Here is a 16,332-nt window from a genome sequence, read left to right as displayed (position 1 = left end):
GTTGTTTGAGGAAAATTAGAACTGAGACCCTGGGAAGAGGAATAAGAACAAATGAATTCCATCTCAAGTGTGAGGAAACCAGTGGATCAGAATGTCAAGGCTCAAAATGTGATGTTATTTAAGATTAGACAACACACAATGTGATACTGAAAGCAGAATGAAGTCTGTAGATAATGGGCTATGTGCATCTTTTTTCTTTGGTCTTAAGAAACTATTAATGGACACTTTCTCATTTCAAAACTTACTACAAAGCTACAGGAATCAACACAGTGTGGTACTGGCATAAGGAAAATACATCAATCAATAGAATAAAACTGAGGGCCCTGAAATAAATCCCTATATTTATGGTCAATTGATTTTTGATCATAGCGTTATGGTCAAAGTGCAAATCATTCAACGGGGAAAGAACCACCTTTCAACAAATGATGTTAGAACAACTGTATATCCACATTACAAAAGAATTTGTCTCCAATTTCAAACTATATCACCAAACTCTCACAATCAAATCAGTATGGTATTGACATAAAAACAGATACATGGCTCAATGAAACACAATAATGAGCCCAGAAATAAACTCACCAATACAGGTCAATTAGTTTACAACAAAGTAGGAAGAATATACAGTGAAGAAAGGACAGTCTTTTAGTAAGTGGTATTGGGAGGACTGGACACTAACATACAAAATAATGAAACTGGGCAACCATGTTACATCGTGCACAAAAATTAACTGAAAATGGATTAACGTAAAATGGAACATTATGACCTGACACCATAAAAATCCTACAAGAAAACATAGGGAATTAGTTCTTTCACATAGGTCTTGGTGAGGATTTTTGAATTTGATGACAAAAGAGAACAAAAGCAAAAATAAACAAGTTGGACCCCGTCAAACCAAAAATCTGCTGCACAGCAAAGGAAGCCATCAACAACAACAAAAAGACAACCTACTGAATGAGGCAACCTAATGAACAAAAAGGCAACCTACTGTATCTGCAACCTACAGATATTTGCAAATCATACATCTGATAAGGGGTAAATATCTAAAATATCTAAAGAACAACTCCAAGCAAAAAGACAATCTGATTTTTTTAAAAATGGGCAATTCTGTACAGACATTTTTTTTCCAAAGAAGACATATATATGGCCAACAGGTACATGAAAAGATGTTCAATATCACTTATCATCAAGGAAATGCAAATCAAAAAGCACAATGAGATAATACCTCATACTTTTCGGGATGGCTATTATCAAAAAGAAAAGATATAAAAAGTCTTGGCAAAGATGTGGACAGGAGGGGAAATAAACTGGTAGAAATGTAAATTGGTACAGCCACTTTGGAAAACAATATGGAGATTCCTTAAAAAATTAAAAACAGAACTACCATATGATTGAAAATTTTCACTTCTGTGCATTTATCTGAAGGAAATGAAAACACTAACTTAAAAAGACATATGCACTCTGTGTTCATTGCAGCATTATTTATAACAGCCCAGATATGGAACTATCCTTCGGGTCTATTGACAGATGCGTGGACCAAGAAAATGTGGTATATACACAATGGAATATTATTCAACCATAAAAAAAGAATGAAATCTTGCCATCTGTAACAACATGAATGGACCTTGAGGGCATTATGCTAGAATAAGTCAGAGAGAGAAAGGCAAATATAATATGATTTCAGTTATATGTGGGATCTAAAAAAAAGGAACAAAACAAAGAACAAAATAAACACGTTCAAAAATACACAGAAGTGATTTGTGGTTGCCAGAGGCAGGGCCAAGGGAGGGTGGGGGGTGGGGTGGGCAAATTGAGTGTAAGGAATCAAAGGCAACAAATTTCCAGTTATAAAATTTAAGTTATGGGGATGTAATGGACAACATGGCAACTATAGTTAATAACACTGTATAGCTTACATGAAAGTGGCTAAGTGTATCTTAAAAGTTCTCATCATAAGAAAAACATTTTCTACAACTATGGATGGTGATGGATGTTAACTAGACTTATTGTAGTGATCACTTTTCAATATATACATATATTCAATCATTATGCGTACACATGAAATACAATGTTGTATGTCAATTATACCTCAATTTAAAAAAAATGAAGGGAAAAGAAAAAGAATCATTTATAAAAGATAAAAAAGAATGAAGTTGGACCCCTACATCAACAAATACAATGGCATACCGTTTGACCATAAAGAAAAATAAAATATTGATACATGCTGCAATATAGATCAACCTTGATAAAGCTATGATAAGTGAAAGAAACAGGTCATAAAAGGCCACATATTGTATGATGCCATTTATATAAAATGTCCAGGATGGGAAAATTCATAGAGACAGAAAATAGGATGGGAAGAAAGGAGAGTGACTATAAATGAGAACAGGGTTCCTTTTTTAAGGTGATAAAAATGTTCTGAAATTTGATAGTCATGATGGTACCAAAAGAAAACACGGTATGAAAAGTAACTAACAATGATTCTTTAATGAATTGTTTTATTAGAAACTATAGTTAACATACAACTTTATGGAGGGCACCTCCCAGGTTTAGAAATGTAAAAACATACTTCCCAATTCATGGAATAGAATATTTATGAAAAGATATTACCTCATATACCTTAAACCCAAGGCATTTGTATTTCTCTTATACTCTTTCATTGATCCATATATTCCTTCAGTGTCTCTCACTCCACAAATACTTATTCACACCTATCCATATATACCTGCCCTCATTTTTTTGGTGATAACATTTGAAAAAAGGAGAACAAAATAATCATTGAGGTCAAAAATAAGAAAATCCATTTGTCGACTCCCTCATGCTGCCTGTGACTGCTTTGTAAAATAAATGTGGGCTACTTAAAGGAGGGCCTTTAAGGTATAATTAATCTATATTTTATGAAGCCAAGTTAACAGACTATTCATAGCAAAAACTGCACTGAGTTTGGTGGAGGGGATGGTGGACAGCAAATGCATGAATAAATGAACAAATCTGAAATGCTAATGGTAAATAACAATGCAAGTGTTTGGCAGCAAATTAATACTCTGATCATAACTGGAGTATGCATAGCCTAAATACATATATCAGGGATAAATTACTGAGCCGCAGTATCATCCAGTCAGGGTTTAGTGGTTAGCACAGAATTTAATCTATAGTATAATATCTAATAGCATAATTTAGTTCTTTGAAAACACACACACACACACACACACACACCCTTTTATGATGCCCCTGAATTTGAGATTTAACCTCTGAACATTAAAGCATGCTTTGTTCTGTAAAGGGATCACGTATTATAGCTGTGAAGTAAAAAACAAGCCGGTGTGGTGCATAAAATACATGTCAGAGAGGAGGTAAATGGCTTGTTCAGATTAGAGCCTACTCAGTGAAAGGTGCTGACTAGGAAGACAATGGAATTGGGCCCTTGCTAGCACAGGGGATTTTTGCAGAAAGAAATGTCATAACACGAAAGGTAATAATGCATGAGAGACCACAGTGGTACTGTTACAGCCACAGGTAGGTCAGACACTCTAAATGTGATAATTGCTAGTTTCTAGGGCTTTAGAGTGCCAGACAAAGGGGTCAAATTCAGGCAAAAGGACCTAGAAAAAAAGAAGTCAGAGAGAGGGGTATGGGGCCAACAGACTACCCTGAATCACTTCAAATCGCTGCCTTATGAAGAAAGGACCAATCCCGCCTGTTTTAGAGAAGGACTATGAGGGTTATTGCAAGAGATCTAAGTGCTGACGAAAAGGTACCTTTTTGAATTATGTAGCTGTCTTTTTCATTATTCCATCAAATCATACTATGTAATGTTCAAAACGCCATTATGCTCACCAGAGGCAAACGCATGGCGTGACACAAAACTTGCACAGATAATCCCACATTTATGCAATGCTATCCCTCTCAATACTTTGTTCCCTGATACAGCTAAGTTACAAAAACACCTCATTTCAGTCTGATTTCCTAAATGGTTTCATTTTTCCTTGATGACAGTAGTCAGCAGAGAATAGGGAAGGAACCGCACATGTGCCAGTCTACTAGTTTCCTAGGGTCACTGTAAACAAGTCACCACAAAGTTGGTGGCTTAACGCTGCACAAATGTATGCTCTCACATTCTGAAGGCTGGAGGTCTAAAATCAAGGTACCAGCAAGGCTGCACTCACTGCGAAGGCTCTAGGGGAGAATCTGTCTCTCTTGCTTCTAGCTCTTGATGGCTGTTGGCAATCCTTGGCATTGCCTGGCTACATCCCTACAATCTCTGCTTCCACAGTCATCGCCTTCTCCCCTTTGTATCTTCTCCTCCTTTGTCTCTTATATTGCCATTGGATTGAGTGTACGGCTGCTTAATTCTGGATGATCTCACCTTGAGATCCTGAATTGAATTATACCAGAAAAGACCCTTTCCCCAAATAAGGTCACATTTCCAGGTTCTAGGTGGACACACCTTTTGGGAAGTTACCACTCAATCCACTAGAGGTGGTCTATCAGGTTGGGAATTTTAAACCATAACTGAATACGTATCTGTTCTATAACATCATATAACCTCTCAAATATAAAATCTTGAGAAAGAATGGACAGTGACATTTGAGTGACTTCTTATAGTTTGCATTTTCTCTCAGTCAGAAACTGTTTCCTCTTTCCAACTGTATGGCAATACCTAACTGATCGTGCACCAAAACTTCAGTCAAATGTAAAGCACAGTTAAGGCTGTGCAAGAAGGTAAGATTTGTACCTCATTATCTAAAACTTAAACTTGAAAAACAATCAAAATTATTTTAATATTTGTTGACTAAATTACAACAAGGAAACAAAAAGGGACATTTCATTAACTTTTTATTTTTTTTACTAAAGTACAAAGTGTAAATTGTTAACTTTACTAACTTAAGTATTGTCTGAGTAAGCTTCTTTGGATCCCCATCTGGTCTTGGTTGCTAATTTCTAGGTGAACTATATTCTTAGGATGCTCTTGATTTTTAAAAAATCTGTATACTTCACAGGGAGCCTGGGTGGTTTAGTAGGTTAAGCATCTGACTTCGCTTCAGGTCATGATCTCAGTGCTTGTGAGTCTGAGCCCCACAGAGGGCTCTGTGCTGACAGCTCAGAGCCTGGAGCCTGCTTCAGATTCTGTCTACTTCTCGCTCTGCATGCCCCCCCCCCCCCCCCCCCCCAACCCCCCTGTCTCTCTCTCTCAAAAAATAAACATTAAAAATTTTAAAATCTATATACTTCATTCATTTAGTTCCCAGCCCCCTTTATCAGTCATATAGACCCCAAATTGAACTATGGATAAGTGGAAGGAGAAATACCTAACAAAGTAATGACCATAATTAACTAGTACCTGTAGATTAATAGGTTTTGTAGAAGGGAAAGAAAAAAACACACATGACAATTATTTTGTATGCTTGTGAATTTCAATGATTAATTGTACCACAACTCACAACTGCCCACATCACTAAGAACCAATACAGAATGGCCGCATCTGACTAGTTCTTAAGGTTTACACTATAAAATCTTCTAGAGACACCAATTCTCACCAGTAATGTCTTTGTATACTATACTAAGTGGCAGATCTACTAAAAGAATTATTTCAGAAACTCAGCAAGTTTTGGTTTACATCCTTCTAACTATTCAAATGAGGAAAACTTACTACTTTATTAAGAATCAAAGGCCTTGCATTGATAAATATTTTCAGTTTTACTGTCCAAATATTTCTCAGCTGATTAAGTTTTAATTGATCTAAATATTCACAAATTATTTATCCAAACAGTCATCCATCAACATTTTATTGCTTAGAAACAAAAGTTTGCCTGTTTAAGCAGACTTCCTAATTAAAAATAAGTCAAGCCAGTCATGGGTTTGGCCATCTATCAAACCCCCAGCCATTGTTCTGATTGACTGCACATTTCATTCTTTGGCTATGAAAGATAAACTAATTATTGAATATTAAAAGCAATGAATATTTGAAATTTACTGTGAATAGAAGCAGTAATCAAGGAATAAAAAACCAGGTTGCCAAAAGCCCCAGTTTGAACACAGTACAACATTCTAAATTTAATACATTTTTTCTAATTTTTATTACCATCAGCACTGCAGTTATCAGAGGGTGCCCAAGTTAAGGAGAAATCAGACAAGGCGTACTGTAGCAGCAATAAGAAAGATCTATTCCAATGAGACCATCTAATCAGCTGCTGTCCATCAATGAAATATTTTCACCATAAAAAATGCTGGCTGCCACATAATTGCTAAAGCTAAATGAAATTAACCTTGGAATGGATTGGTTTATTGAGTTACTTTACCCTTAAAGATACATTGCTTGAGGTCATCGAGAGGCCAGGATGGAGCGGCTTTTGCACCTAAGGGATCCCTTCGCTTATTATCTCTATCCTTCTTTTATCATCTTTTCTGTCTTCTATCTTCTTCCCCTTACTACAAGCTCAGGAGGTAGATACACAGGGTATGAATATTGTACCAATCTAGCTTCTTTTCCCACCTCAGACACGGTACCAACAGAGATCAGCATAGGTAACACTCAAGGAGTTTCCTTCAAAGAACACTACCTTGCCCATGGCCAAGACAATGCTAGTTTCCCTACAGAAGACAGGTGACTGGATATCGTTGCATAATTTAATTTTACCATGAGCAATTTGGAGATACTTATGTATAAATTATAGTCATCCACAACCTGAGATGATGAAATAAAGTTAAGTCTTTTGTTTTGAAGATCTGTAGTGTTAAAAAACAGCTAAATTTCCACAATGAAGGCCCCAAACACTATTTATGAAGCAATCAAGTCTGATGGGCTAAAATCTAGAGTTATTGTATTATTCTCTTGGAAGCTGTTCATAATAATCTATATTTATTAAAGTGCATCCTTTTCACATGTATGGGAGGAATGATATGGGAATAAGAAAGCTTATAATAATATGTCGTTGACAGCTTGGGGATATACAGTTTACCAACCCAGGGTTATTTACCATAAAATATCAATATTAAGAATGTTTTATAACCTACTTATAATAAATTGGAAATTTGCATATTAACTTTTAGAGCAGAAATACTGTTATTAATTATTCTCATTATGGAACCTGAAACCAATTATATTAAAATTAGAGTCACAAATATATGCATAATTGCAGTATACAGCATTATGCTTTTAGTTGTTAACAGTAAATCAACATTATGATGACATCAAGGAAGCATATAACTAAAAAATTAAAAATAACAAAAAATTAATGATGGATGTATTATATTAAAGGTTGTAAAATACATCAAAAAATCCAAGTTTGTGTTTCCAAAGGAAATATGTTACCAATCACGGTTTGAATATACGGTTTGAAGATAAATTCTACTCGGAAAGTGTAGTTTTAGGTGTCATGGGGGAACCAGGTATGTCAAATCCCATGTAATGGATGGTCAGGTGTCTATGGGTTCTCTTCCTCCCACTTCATGTTCGGTGAAAGGTATCTCATTTCACTAATTCTCAGATTCATCACTTATGGAATAAAAATAAGCAGCCACAGCTTCTAGTTCAGTGCACCCTTGCTCACCTTTGCTTGAGACTCACTTTGGTCTATAAGAAAACATCCCTTCATCTTTATCTAACAGGTCATTGTTCCAAGTCTCATTTTTATACTTGACATACATTTATCTATAGGGAAATCTTGGGTTATACTGAGAACTAAATGGGACAATATTCCAATGTTCTTAGCATAATATCAGATACAGATTAGTAAAATTAGAATAAACATTAAAATAATAGCTAACATTTATTAAACCCTTTATGGGTGCCAGACAATGACGTAGGAATTTTAACAGTATTAATTTATTTGATCCTTACAACAAAGGAGGTAAAGTTATTAACCTCATTTTATGGAGAAAGAAACAGATACAGAGAGAAGTACCTTGTCCAAGGTCACAAGGTTATAGCAGGGGCTAAATTTCAAACCAGGGAATTTAACTCTGGGGCTTGTGCTCTTATCCATTACACCTAAGCTCTTAATAAATATTAGTTATAAACTGATAGTTACCAGAAGAGAGGTAGGTGGGAGGATGGGTAAAATAGGAATTAAAAATTAAAAAAATATATATATATATCTTTTCCATTATATATTACTTTGGGAATATAAAAAAAAAAACCACACAACTTTAAAATGTAAACAAAGTGTCTAATCATATTCTCTAAAACTTGATAAAAAATGCAGGAAAATAAATAAATACATGTTGGTTATTGTTCTTATTTTAAAGAGACAGAAAAGGGAGAAAAAGAGGATAGAGAAGAGAAAATTAGAGAAGCAATTATAGTTAGTTTTCTCATGCTAGGAAATATTCTGGGATTTTGCATGTGCTGTATAATCTAATCTTCATAACAACCCTAAAAGGTAAGTATGGTTATCTGCACAATGCTGACGAGAAGTCTGAGTTTTAGAAACCTTATAGGACAACTAAAGTGAACTAGAACAATACACAATGTTCCATTCCATCTAAACTTAAGCAATATAGTTATCTCAGCTTCTCAAATCCACACAGCCAATTAAAAAAAAAAAATACTTATTTGGGGGCACCCAAATTGGGTGGCTCAGTCTTGTTAAGCATTTGACTCTTGATTTTGGCTCAGATCATAATCTCAATGTTATGAGATAGAGACAGGGTTGGACTATATGCTGTCAGTGGGGAGCCTACTTGGGGTTCTTTCTCTCCTCGCTCTCTGCTCCTCCCCCAGCCCTCACTTTCTCTTTCTCTCTCTCAAAATAAATAAATAAACAATAAAAAAATAGATAGGGCACCTGGGTGGCTCAGTCGGTTAGGCACCCAACTTTGGCTCAGGTCATGATCTCACATGCCTGGGTTCAAGTCCCGTGTAGGACTCTGTGGACAGTGAGAGCTTGGAGCCTGCTTCAAATTCTGTGTCTCACTCTCTCTGTGCCCCTCCCCTGCTTGCATTCTCTCTCTCTCAAAAATAAACACTAATACTTATTTGACTATTTTCTAAGTGTGTAAGTGTGTATTGCATTTTACTTTAAAAAATTCCTGGGGGTGCCTGGATGGCTCAGTTGGTTAAGCATCTGACTTCCGCTCAGGTCATGATCTCGCAGTCTGTGAGTGCAAGCCCCGCATTGGGCTCTGTGCTGACAGCTCAGAGCCTGGAGCCTGCTTCGGATTCTGTGTCTCTCTCTCTCTCTGACCCTCCCCCATTCATGCTCTGTCTCTGTCTCAAAAATAAATAAACGTTAAATTTTTTTTTTTTTTAAAATGTCCGTACGTCTGAGAAAAATACTGCCCTGCTGAATAACCATGCATAATGATTCTCAAGCAAATTTAGATTGGGATACTTGGCTGGGGAAGTGAGCACCTAGGCTGATGGAGCCATAGCACTTCATTCCACACAGACAAAATGTCTGGAAATATTCCTACCATTAAGCTGAGAAAATAATGCAACAAAGTTCCCTCCACCACTGGCATTATCTTCTGATTCAATTGCCTATGTGAGAATTAAAAATGATTCAACTTGCTTTTCTCCTTGGGTGGAAGGGAAGTTAAAGCAAGGCTAGTCCTAAAACATTTTATTGAGACCATCCATAGTCTGAGGCCAAGTTTTCAGGAGTTGGATGGCATGTTTGATGCATTATCTACATGAACGTATTTTTTTTCCCCTTAAACAAAGACCTCCTGCCCCAACATGTATTCTTATCTGGAATAAGATGTCAACTGTCTTCTACATAACCTCAAGGTGGAAATGTTGCACCCACTTACAAAGCACTTCCAAAGGGTCATCAGAAAGTCTTTGAACTCAGTGGTTCAACTCATGACCCAAATATAGCCTGATGATCTTAACATCCACCCTTATTATCTATCCACTTATTACTATTGCAAGCTCACTAAGGGCCAGGCACTGGGTAGACCCTGGTAAATTAATCAATAAGGTTTGGTAGCCCTAGATATAACAGAAGGAGTAAACAGTAGAAGGGGTATTGGTAGACTTGTGACAGGAAGAGAAATGATTGCTAATGGCTTAATACTGCAGGGGGCCTGAGAAACAAAACGTGCTTCATATTGCAATACAATATGTATGCTCATGAAAATGTCCACATCTCATCAACAGTGACTTAAATTATTCTATGCCTTTTTAATAAGGAAGGAGTTTTATCCTGAAGGTAATGAATGAAAAAAAATGGTGTGGAGGGGTAAGTTCTCGGAGGCATCATCTCCATTAATGAGATTTTTTGGTTATGTAAATTAATTCATTTTTTAAAAACTGCTAAATACAAGAGATTACAAAATTCTGTCTACAAAGCAGTGTGAAAATATTTAAAAATAATGTATACACAATGTCTACCTTGTAAGATTGTCCTATAGATAAATTTATATAAAGTATGAAAATGACATTTGAAGGTATGACATGTTCGATAAAGATGAAGGGATGTTTTCTTATACATCAAAGTGAGTCTTAAAAAAAATTTTTTTTAATGTTTACTAATTTTTGAGAAAGAGAGAGACAGAGCATGAACTGGGGAAGGGCAGAGAGAGAGGGTGACACAGAATCCAAAGCAGGCTCCAGGCTCTCAAACCCATGGATAGCATGATCATGACATGATCAGAAGTCAAATGCTCAACCGACTGAGCTACCCAGACACCCCAATTAAAAGGAGTCTTAAGCAGAGGCAAGCAAGGGTAAACTGAACTAGAAACAGAGGTTTGTTTTCCTTGGTAGCCACTGATTAACTGTGTAAATAACAATGAGTAATTAATTTACTCCAATCTTAAATTTCATTTTTAAGTGTTTATTTATTTATTTATTCAGAGAGAGAGTGTGCAAGACAGCATGACTGGGGGAGGGGAAGAGAGAGAGGGGGAGAGAATCCCAAGAAGGCTCCATGCTGACAGCACAGAGTCCAATGCAGGGCTTGATCTCATGGACCATGAGATCATGACTTGAGCCAAAATCAAGAGTTGGACGCTTAACCAACTGAGCCACCAAGGCACCCCACCAATCTTCAATTTCATTTTTAAAATGATATAGGCCAAGAATCTTTTAAGGTCTATTTCAGCCATAAAATTATAGGATTAAAAATGAAGAAATTTTTTCACTTGCATACTATAGTACAGTAAGCATGATCAAAAGACTTTTATTTCCCTCACTGATTATGAAAATTCTTGGGGTGAAAGAAGTTACTCAGTAACATTCAGAAGATGTAATTGTCACGCTTCACCTTACATCATTCAAGAAAAGTATTTTACTCTAAACAATTAAAAAATGGTTTTTGAATAAAGGCAACATCTTAAAAAAAAAGGTAGAAAAAAAAGTCTAAAAACTATGAAGATCAAGAAGCTGGATTCCAGAAAATTATTAGAATATAAAGAGTTTTGATTTACAAAAATGCATCACCCCCCAAATAATTTTATGCATATATTTTCTTTGTTGTGTCACTAAAGAAGCAATTAATAAAAGAATTCCTTTATTCATTACATATAAAGTGTCCTACACTTTGCAAATAGAAGGATGGAAAGACAGACTCAGTTCTCTTAGAATGTAGATTCTATCGTAACAATTAAATGAGAAAAAATATACAAAATCATTCTATTTTGTATTAAGTCCTTACTAATGAAACAGAGGCTGCTGTTATGTAGAAGTGGCGGGCTGGAAGGAGGAAAGCGGCAAAGAATAGAAATGATGTGCATTACTTCTTAGATTAGACAGGATGATGTGAAAACTTTCTCTTAGGAGGTCATACCTAAATTGAGAATTAAGGACCATGAGACGTGAGCATGTGAAGGATCATAAGAAAAGCATATCAGACAGGGGCAATGAAAGCATCAAGGCTTTGGAGTGCCTGGGTTGCTCAGTCGGTTAAGTGGACAGACTCTTGGTTTTGGCTCAGGTCATGATCCTGAGGCTGTGGGATTGAGCCCTGTGTCAGGCTCTGCTGTAAGCCTGGAGACTGCTTGGGATGTCTCTCCCTGTCTGCCCCTCTCTCCCTCTCTCTCTCTGTTTCTCTCTCAAATAAATAAAAAGTGGGAAAAAAAAGAAAGTATCAAGGCTCGGGTGCAAAAGATAGTTTCTCATTTTCAAGAAATTAAAATGAGACCATGGTAATGAATTTGAGATTTATTCTAAGTGCAGTAGAAGGCATAAAACAGCAAAGTGGAATGATCTCATTTGCATGTTTAAAAGATTACTTTGCCTGTTTTATGATAAACGGTTAAAGAAGATCTAGAGAAGATGCACAGAGACCAGGTAGGAGGGGGTGCTGAAGAAATAATACATCTTGATTTCACCAAGGCATGTGGCAAAGATTCTCACTGCTTTAAGAACACATAGGAAAAACTGGGGTTCAATTATAGTATGTTTGGGAAAATGTGTAGCTAATTGAACAAGAGTATGCAAAGAATATTGATTTAAAAGTTCAATCTCATCTTAGTGGAAATTTTGTATTGGCATGCTGCCCTGTCCTGGTCAACATGTTATATCAATTATTTGAACGTACACATGCTTATCAAATTTTCTGCTGACATTAAAGTAGGAGGACAATCAATATGTCAGATTAAAAAAAAAGATTTAAAACAATTTCAACTGTAAGGGAACAAAGGGTCACCACTCAGAAGGTGAATTTAATAGGGGTAAATATAATATTCTGAGTTTAGGTTAATAAAATAACATGGTTGGGTAGCTAGAGATTAATAGGCATTCATAAAAAATCAATTCTCAGATTTTACATGACTGTATGTTCATGTAAGGTTAAGATGTGAGACTGGGGCTTTAAGAAAAGATGAATATCAATGTCAGCTGCATTCATTGAAAAAGAAGTTCACATTGTGGGATACTACTGCTCCCACTGTCTTCTGCAAAGGTCAAGGCACAGGCGTAGAATTAGATACATTTCTATATGGTCATAAATTGATAGATAAATTAACAAAAATGGATGTGATATGAAGAAGATGGTTGTAGATTAAGTGCCTGGAGAAGACAACAATTAGGAAAGAAGGGACATGATTGTATTTTCACATATTTGAAGCCTAACCAGGATCACACAGTAAGCATGGGGAGTGAGAGTGATGGAAATTTAGACATTTAGTTAAAATTTTATGAAAGAGATGCTGCGTTTGTTTTTATACTTCTGAATAACTAGAGCAGTCTACCATGGATCAGGATGCTTTGTGATGAATAGGTGAGCTCTCTAGTTTTAGAATTTTTAAGGCTCAGTCACAGATTTTGATGGTGGCAGGATACCTACATTATATATTAAGTGGGATAAGTAAGGTGGACTCCAAACCCTGGTCCTCAGGCCAACTCAGTCACCCACAAAATGAGTGATAGAGCTTTCTCCTAGGCTAAAGGAATCTAATTAAATGACCACTCTCAAATATGATATTCTGTTTTTTAGATAGTTCTGGTAATAGAAATGCCTGTACTTTTACAAAAGGATAGCCTTAAGAGTTGGTGATTTATTTTTTAAATGTCATAAATTAGAAAATCAAGAGTTGGCAGTTCTATGTCAACCTCTAATTTTTGTTGTTACTATTGCTATCTTAAAAATTTTCTTATATTATGGAATCCAAAAATCAAAGAAGTACAAGTTTAATTGAGTGTAGAGATCTCCTTACTCTTAGAATCAATGAGTCTGTGTTTATTTTTTTTTAAATAAATCCAACAGAATTCACTTGTTATTCCTAAAAAAATAAGTATAGACTTGCATTAGACCAGGAGAAATAAACATTTTGGTTCTATAGCATTCAATCAGACATATAATCCTTCTATTATTCTGTACACCTAAGGATATTTGGAAGATATCAGGAGATATTCACCAACAAAATAATCTTGGAATCCTATATATACCTAATACTCAGAAAATTCATTTCTCAACTAGCAAAAATGCCACGTGACGGCAATAATAGATTAAGCACTGAATATTAGATATATTTGATGTTGAGTTCCCAGAGAGGATTTTGTTAATGAGAATATTCTACAGTGTTACTGCCAACAGACTTTGTAATTATGAAACCTTTGACATTAATGCACTGCTGTATGAGTTGGGATTTTATACTGGAAATATATAATCATATGCAAATACATAAACCCTTAAAAATGTAACTGCACATCAATCCTCAAAGGCATCTATACTCAAATGTGTACTCACTGCTCTTCCCTGTGGATTTTATTTTCAACTTACTATTTCTAAATTCCACTTTCTTTCATATGCTCATGAACTTTTATTAGATGATGGTCTTATGAGATGGCAATTTGTTTTTTAAATGTTCTAAGCTGGAAATATAAAAGGTATAGTATAAAAGTTAACACTTTGCCTCTGCTTACTGTTGTTGTTATAGTTGTTTTAAAAATTTTCCTAATCTATAAAATAAGAAAAAAAAGGAGAATTATAGGATTAATAGACTAGCAAAATTTGTTGCAACTCTAAACTTTATGGTTAAACATTTCTCAAAATGACTATTACTGGCAGTTCAATTGCTTGCTTATACACACTCTATAATGTGTATGTATCTATGTGTGTTATTTTGTTGTGTATGTAAATTTATACGTATATAAATTTGTGTGCGTGTGAATTTATATATGTACAGAGAATCCTCTAACAAACTATCATATAATCAGTCTTAATCCTTATAAAAGCAGAATACATCTTTCCACTTAGATTTACAATTTATCCTATAAACAAGGTATTTCCCAAATATGAAGAAAAGGTAAAGATCATACAACAAATTAAAATCTATTTGGTTTTTAAAAGAAACTGTTTTAAAGGCTTAATGGTATAAAAATTCAGAGTAACATTTGCACACAATGTAATTGCTACTTACAAGCAAACTGAAGCTTTGCTTCTCTGCTAACAATTGTTCCAAATGAGTTTGTTGCTATGCACTGGTACGTTCCAGCATCTTGGGTTTTATTGGGGTTATTGATCAACAAGCTGCCTTCAACAACACTGTAGCGGAAATCCACACCAATGTCAACATCTGTTCCATTTAATTTCCACCTATAGCATAAAAATGCCAGTAGATAAAGCCTTGTAATATTAATCAATATTTCTGAATCATTTAAAACATATAAAAACTATATAAATAGCATGAAATACCATCTGTGACTTTTTTTAACCATGGTAGAAAAAGAAGTTAGAAATGCTCTACCCAGCAATGGTGACAACTTAAGTGCTATGGAAAGAGCATGCCTTTTATAGTAAGCAATGGTATTAAAATTTTAACACTTGCTTTTGTGGCTACTTGATTCTACACACACTTTATTTTAAAATCCCCATAGCATCTTGTACAACTTTCTTCAAATAGGGCTCCTCGGAAAAAGCCCTTTTTTCTACTTTGTAGTTATTCTTTAAATGGGTCTCTACAGATGACAGAATATACCACTTACAGGTAGATTGCTGAGTATTTGATGAAATTGCTGCAGAGATGCTTTGATTTGGTCCTTAATATGACTGAAATGGCTGACTGCAAAGCAGAGGAACTCTATTGATCTAGAGCTGTCTTAGGGGCCAAACTAGTCTTGATCATGGATCACTTTGAAGATCTTCTTAGTCAATGGCACTCAAATATCAATCAACCATCCCAGTAAACTGCAGATCAGGTCATTAGGTAACAGAGGCAAAGAGAGCTGTGTTGTTCTTCTGTTTATTTACTTCAATCATCTATTGTATCTGATGATATTGTTTGGCCCTATAAATAAATTTTCCTGGGATGTGCACATTTAAACAGCCAAGCTTTACTAACAAGATCTACTTTCTTTCCTTCTTTTTTTTTTTTTCCCCACAGCCAGTAACATTCCAAAGAGAGCTTATTTTAATCAAATTGCCTTCCTTTGAATACTTTGGAACTTTTGAGCTAATACAATTCGCTGACTATGTATCTTATGTTTCTTTTCCCCCTCCCTCCCAAATTCTACAAAAATACCAGGTAGTGAAAATATGCCATGGTTGAAGCTTCTAAAATATCAAGAGTCCCACAGAAGCATTCCCATGGGGAGACCAAAAAATAAGAAAGCACTGCAGCACAAAGGAAATTGATAAAAAACCGTAACAAGATTAAAGAATGAGAGACTTTCATTTTTATTTCCTTCAATCAGTAAAAAACAAACAAAAAGCCATTTAAAATGTGTATGTATACCTACATACTCATTGTGTATCTTCTCACAATATTCTGGAGTACTATGGCTGGTGTGTACAATGAATGTAAAAGGATTCATATGAAACCATACAATCCAGTTTGTTTCACGATTTTGGATATTTGGTGTCAAAAAAAGCAGAAGTTTAAAGATGATCCTTTTCTCTGTGTCAAGAGCTCTTTCACACTTCAAGGTCAATTCTATTTTGTTCTATT

General features: G+C 35.3%; 1 protein-coding gene across 1 annotated transcript in view; it reads right to left on the bottom strand.

The window, feature by feature from the left end:
• CNTN4 (contactin 4) overlaps positions 1-16,332 on the bottom strand; it is an 895,772-nt gene that overhangs the window by 282,122 nt on the left and 597,318 nt on the right. The window contains exon 5 of the mRNA XM_049642718.1: positions 14,806-14,981. Within this exon, the coding sequence (XP_049498675.1) occupies positions 14,806-14,981 (176 nt within the window). The remainder of the gene's footprint in view (positions 1-14,805; positions 14,982-16,332) is intronic.

Source organism: Panthera uncia, chromosome A2 (assembly GCF_023721935.1).
Source record: "Panthera uncia isolate 11264 chromosome A2, Puncia_PCG_1.0, whole genome shotgun sequence".
Lineage (NCBI taxonomy): Eukaryota > Metazoa > Chordata > Mammalia > Carnivora > Felidae > Panthera > Panthera uncia.
Note: the sequence above shows the minus strand (reverse complement) of the source record. Positions and strands in the feature narration are given on the sequence as shown.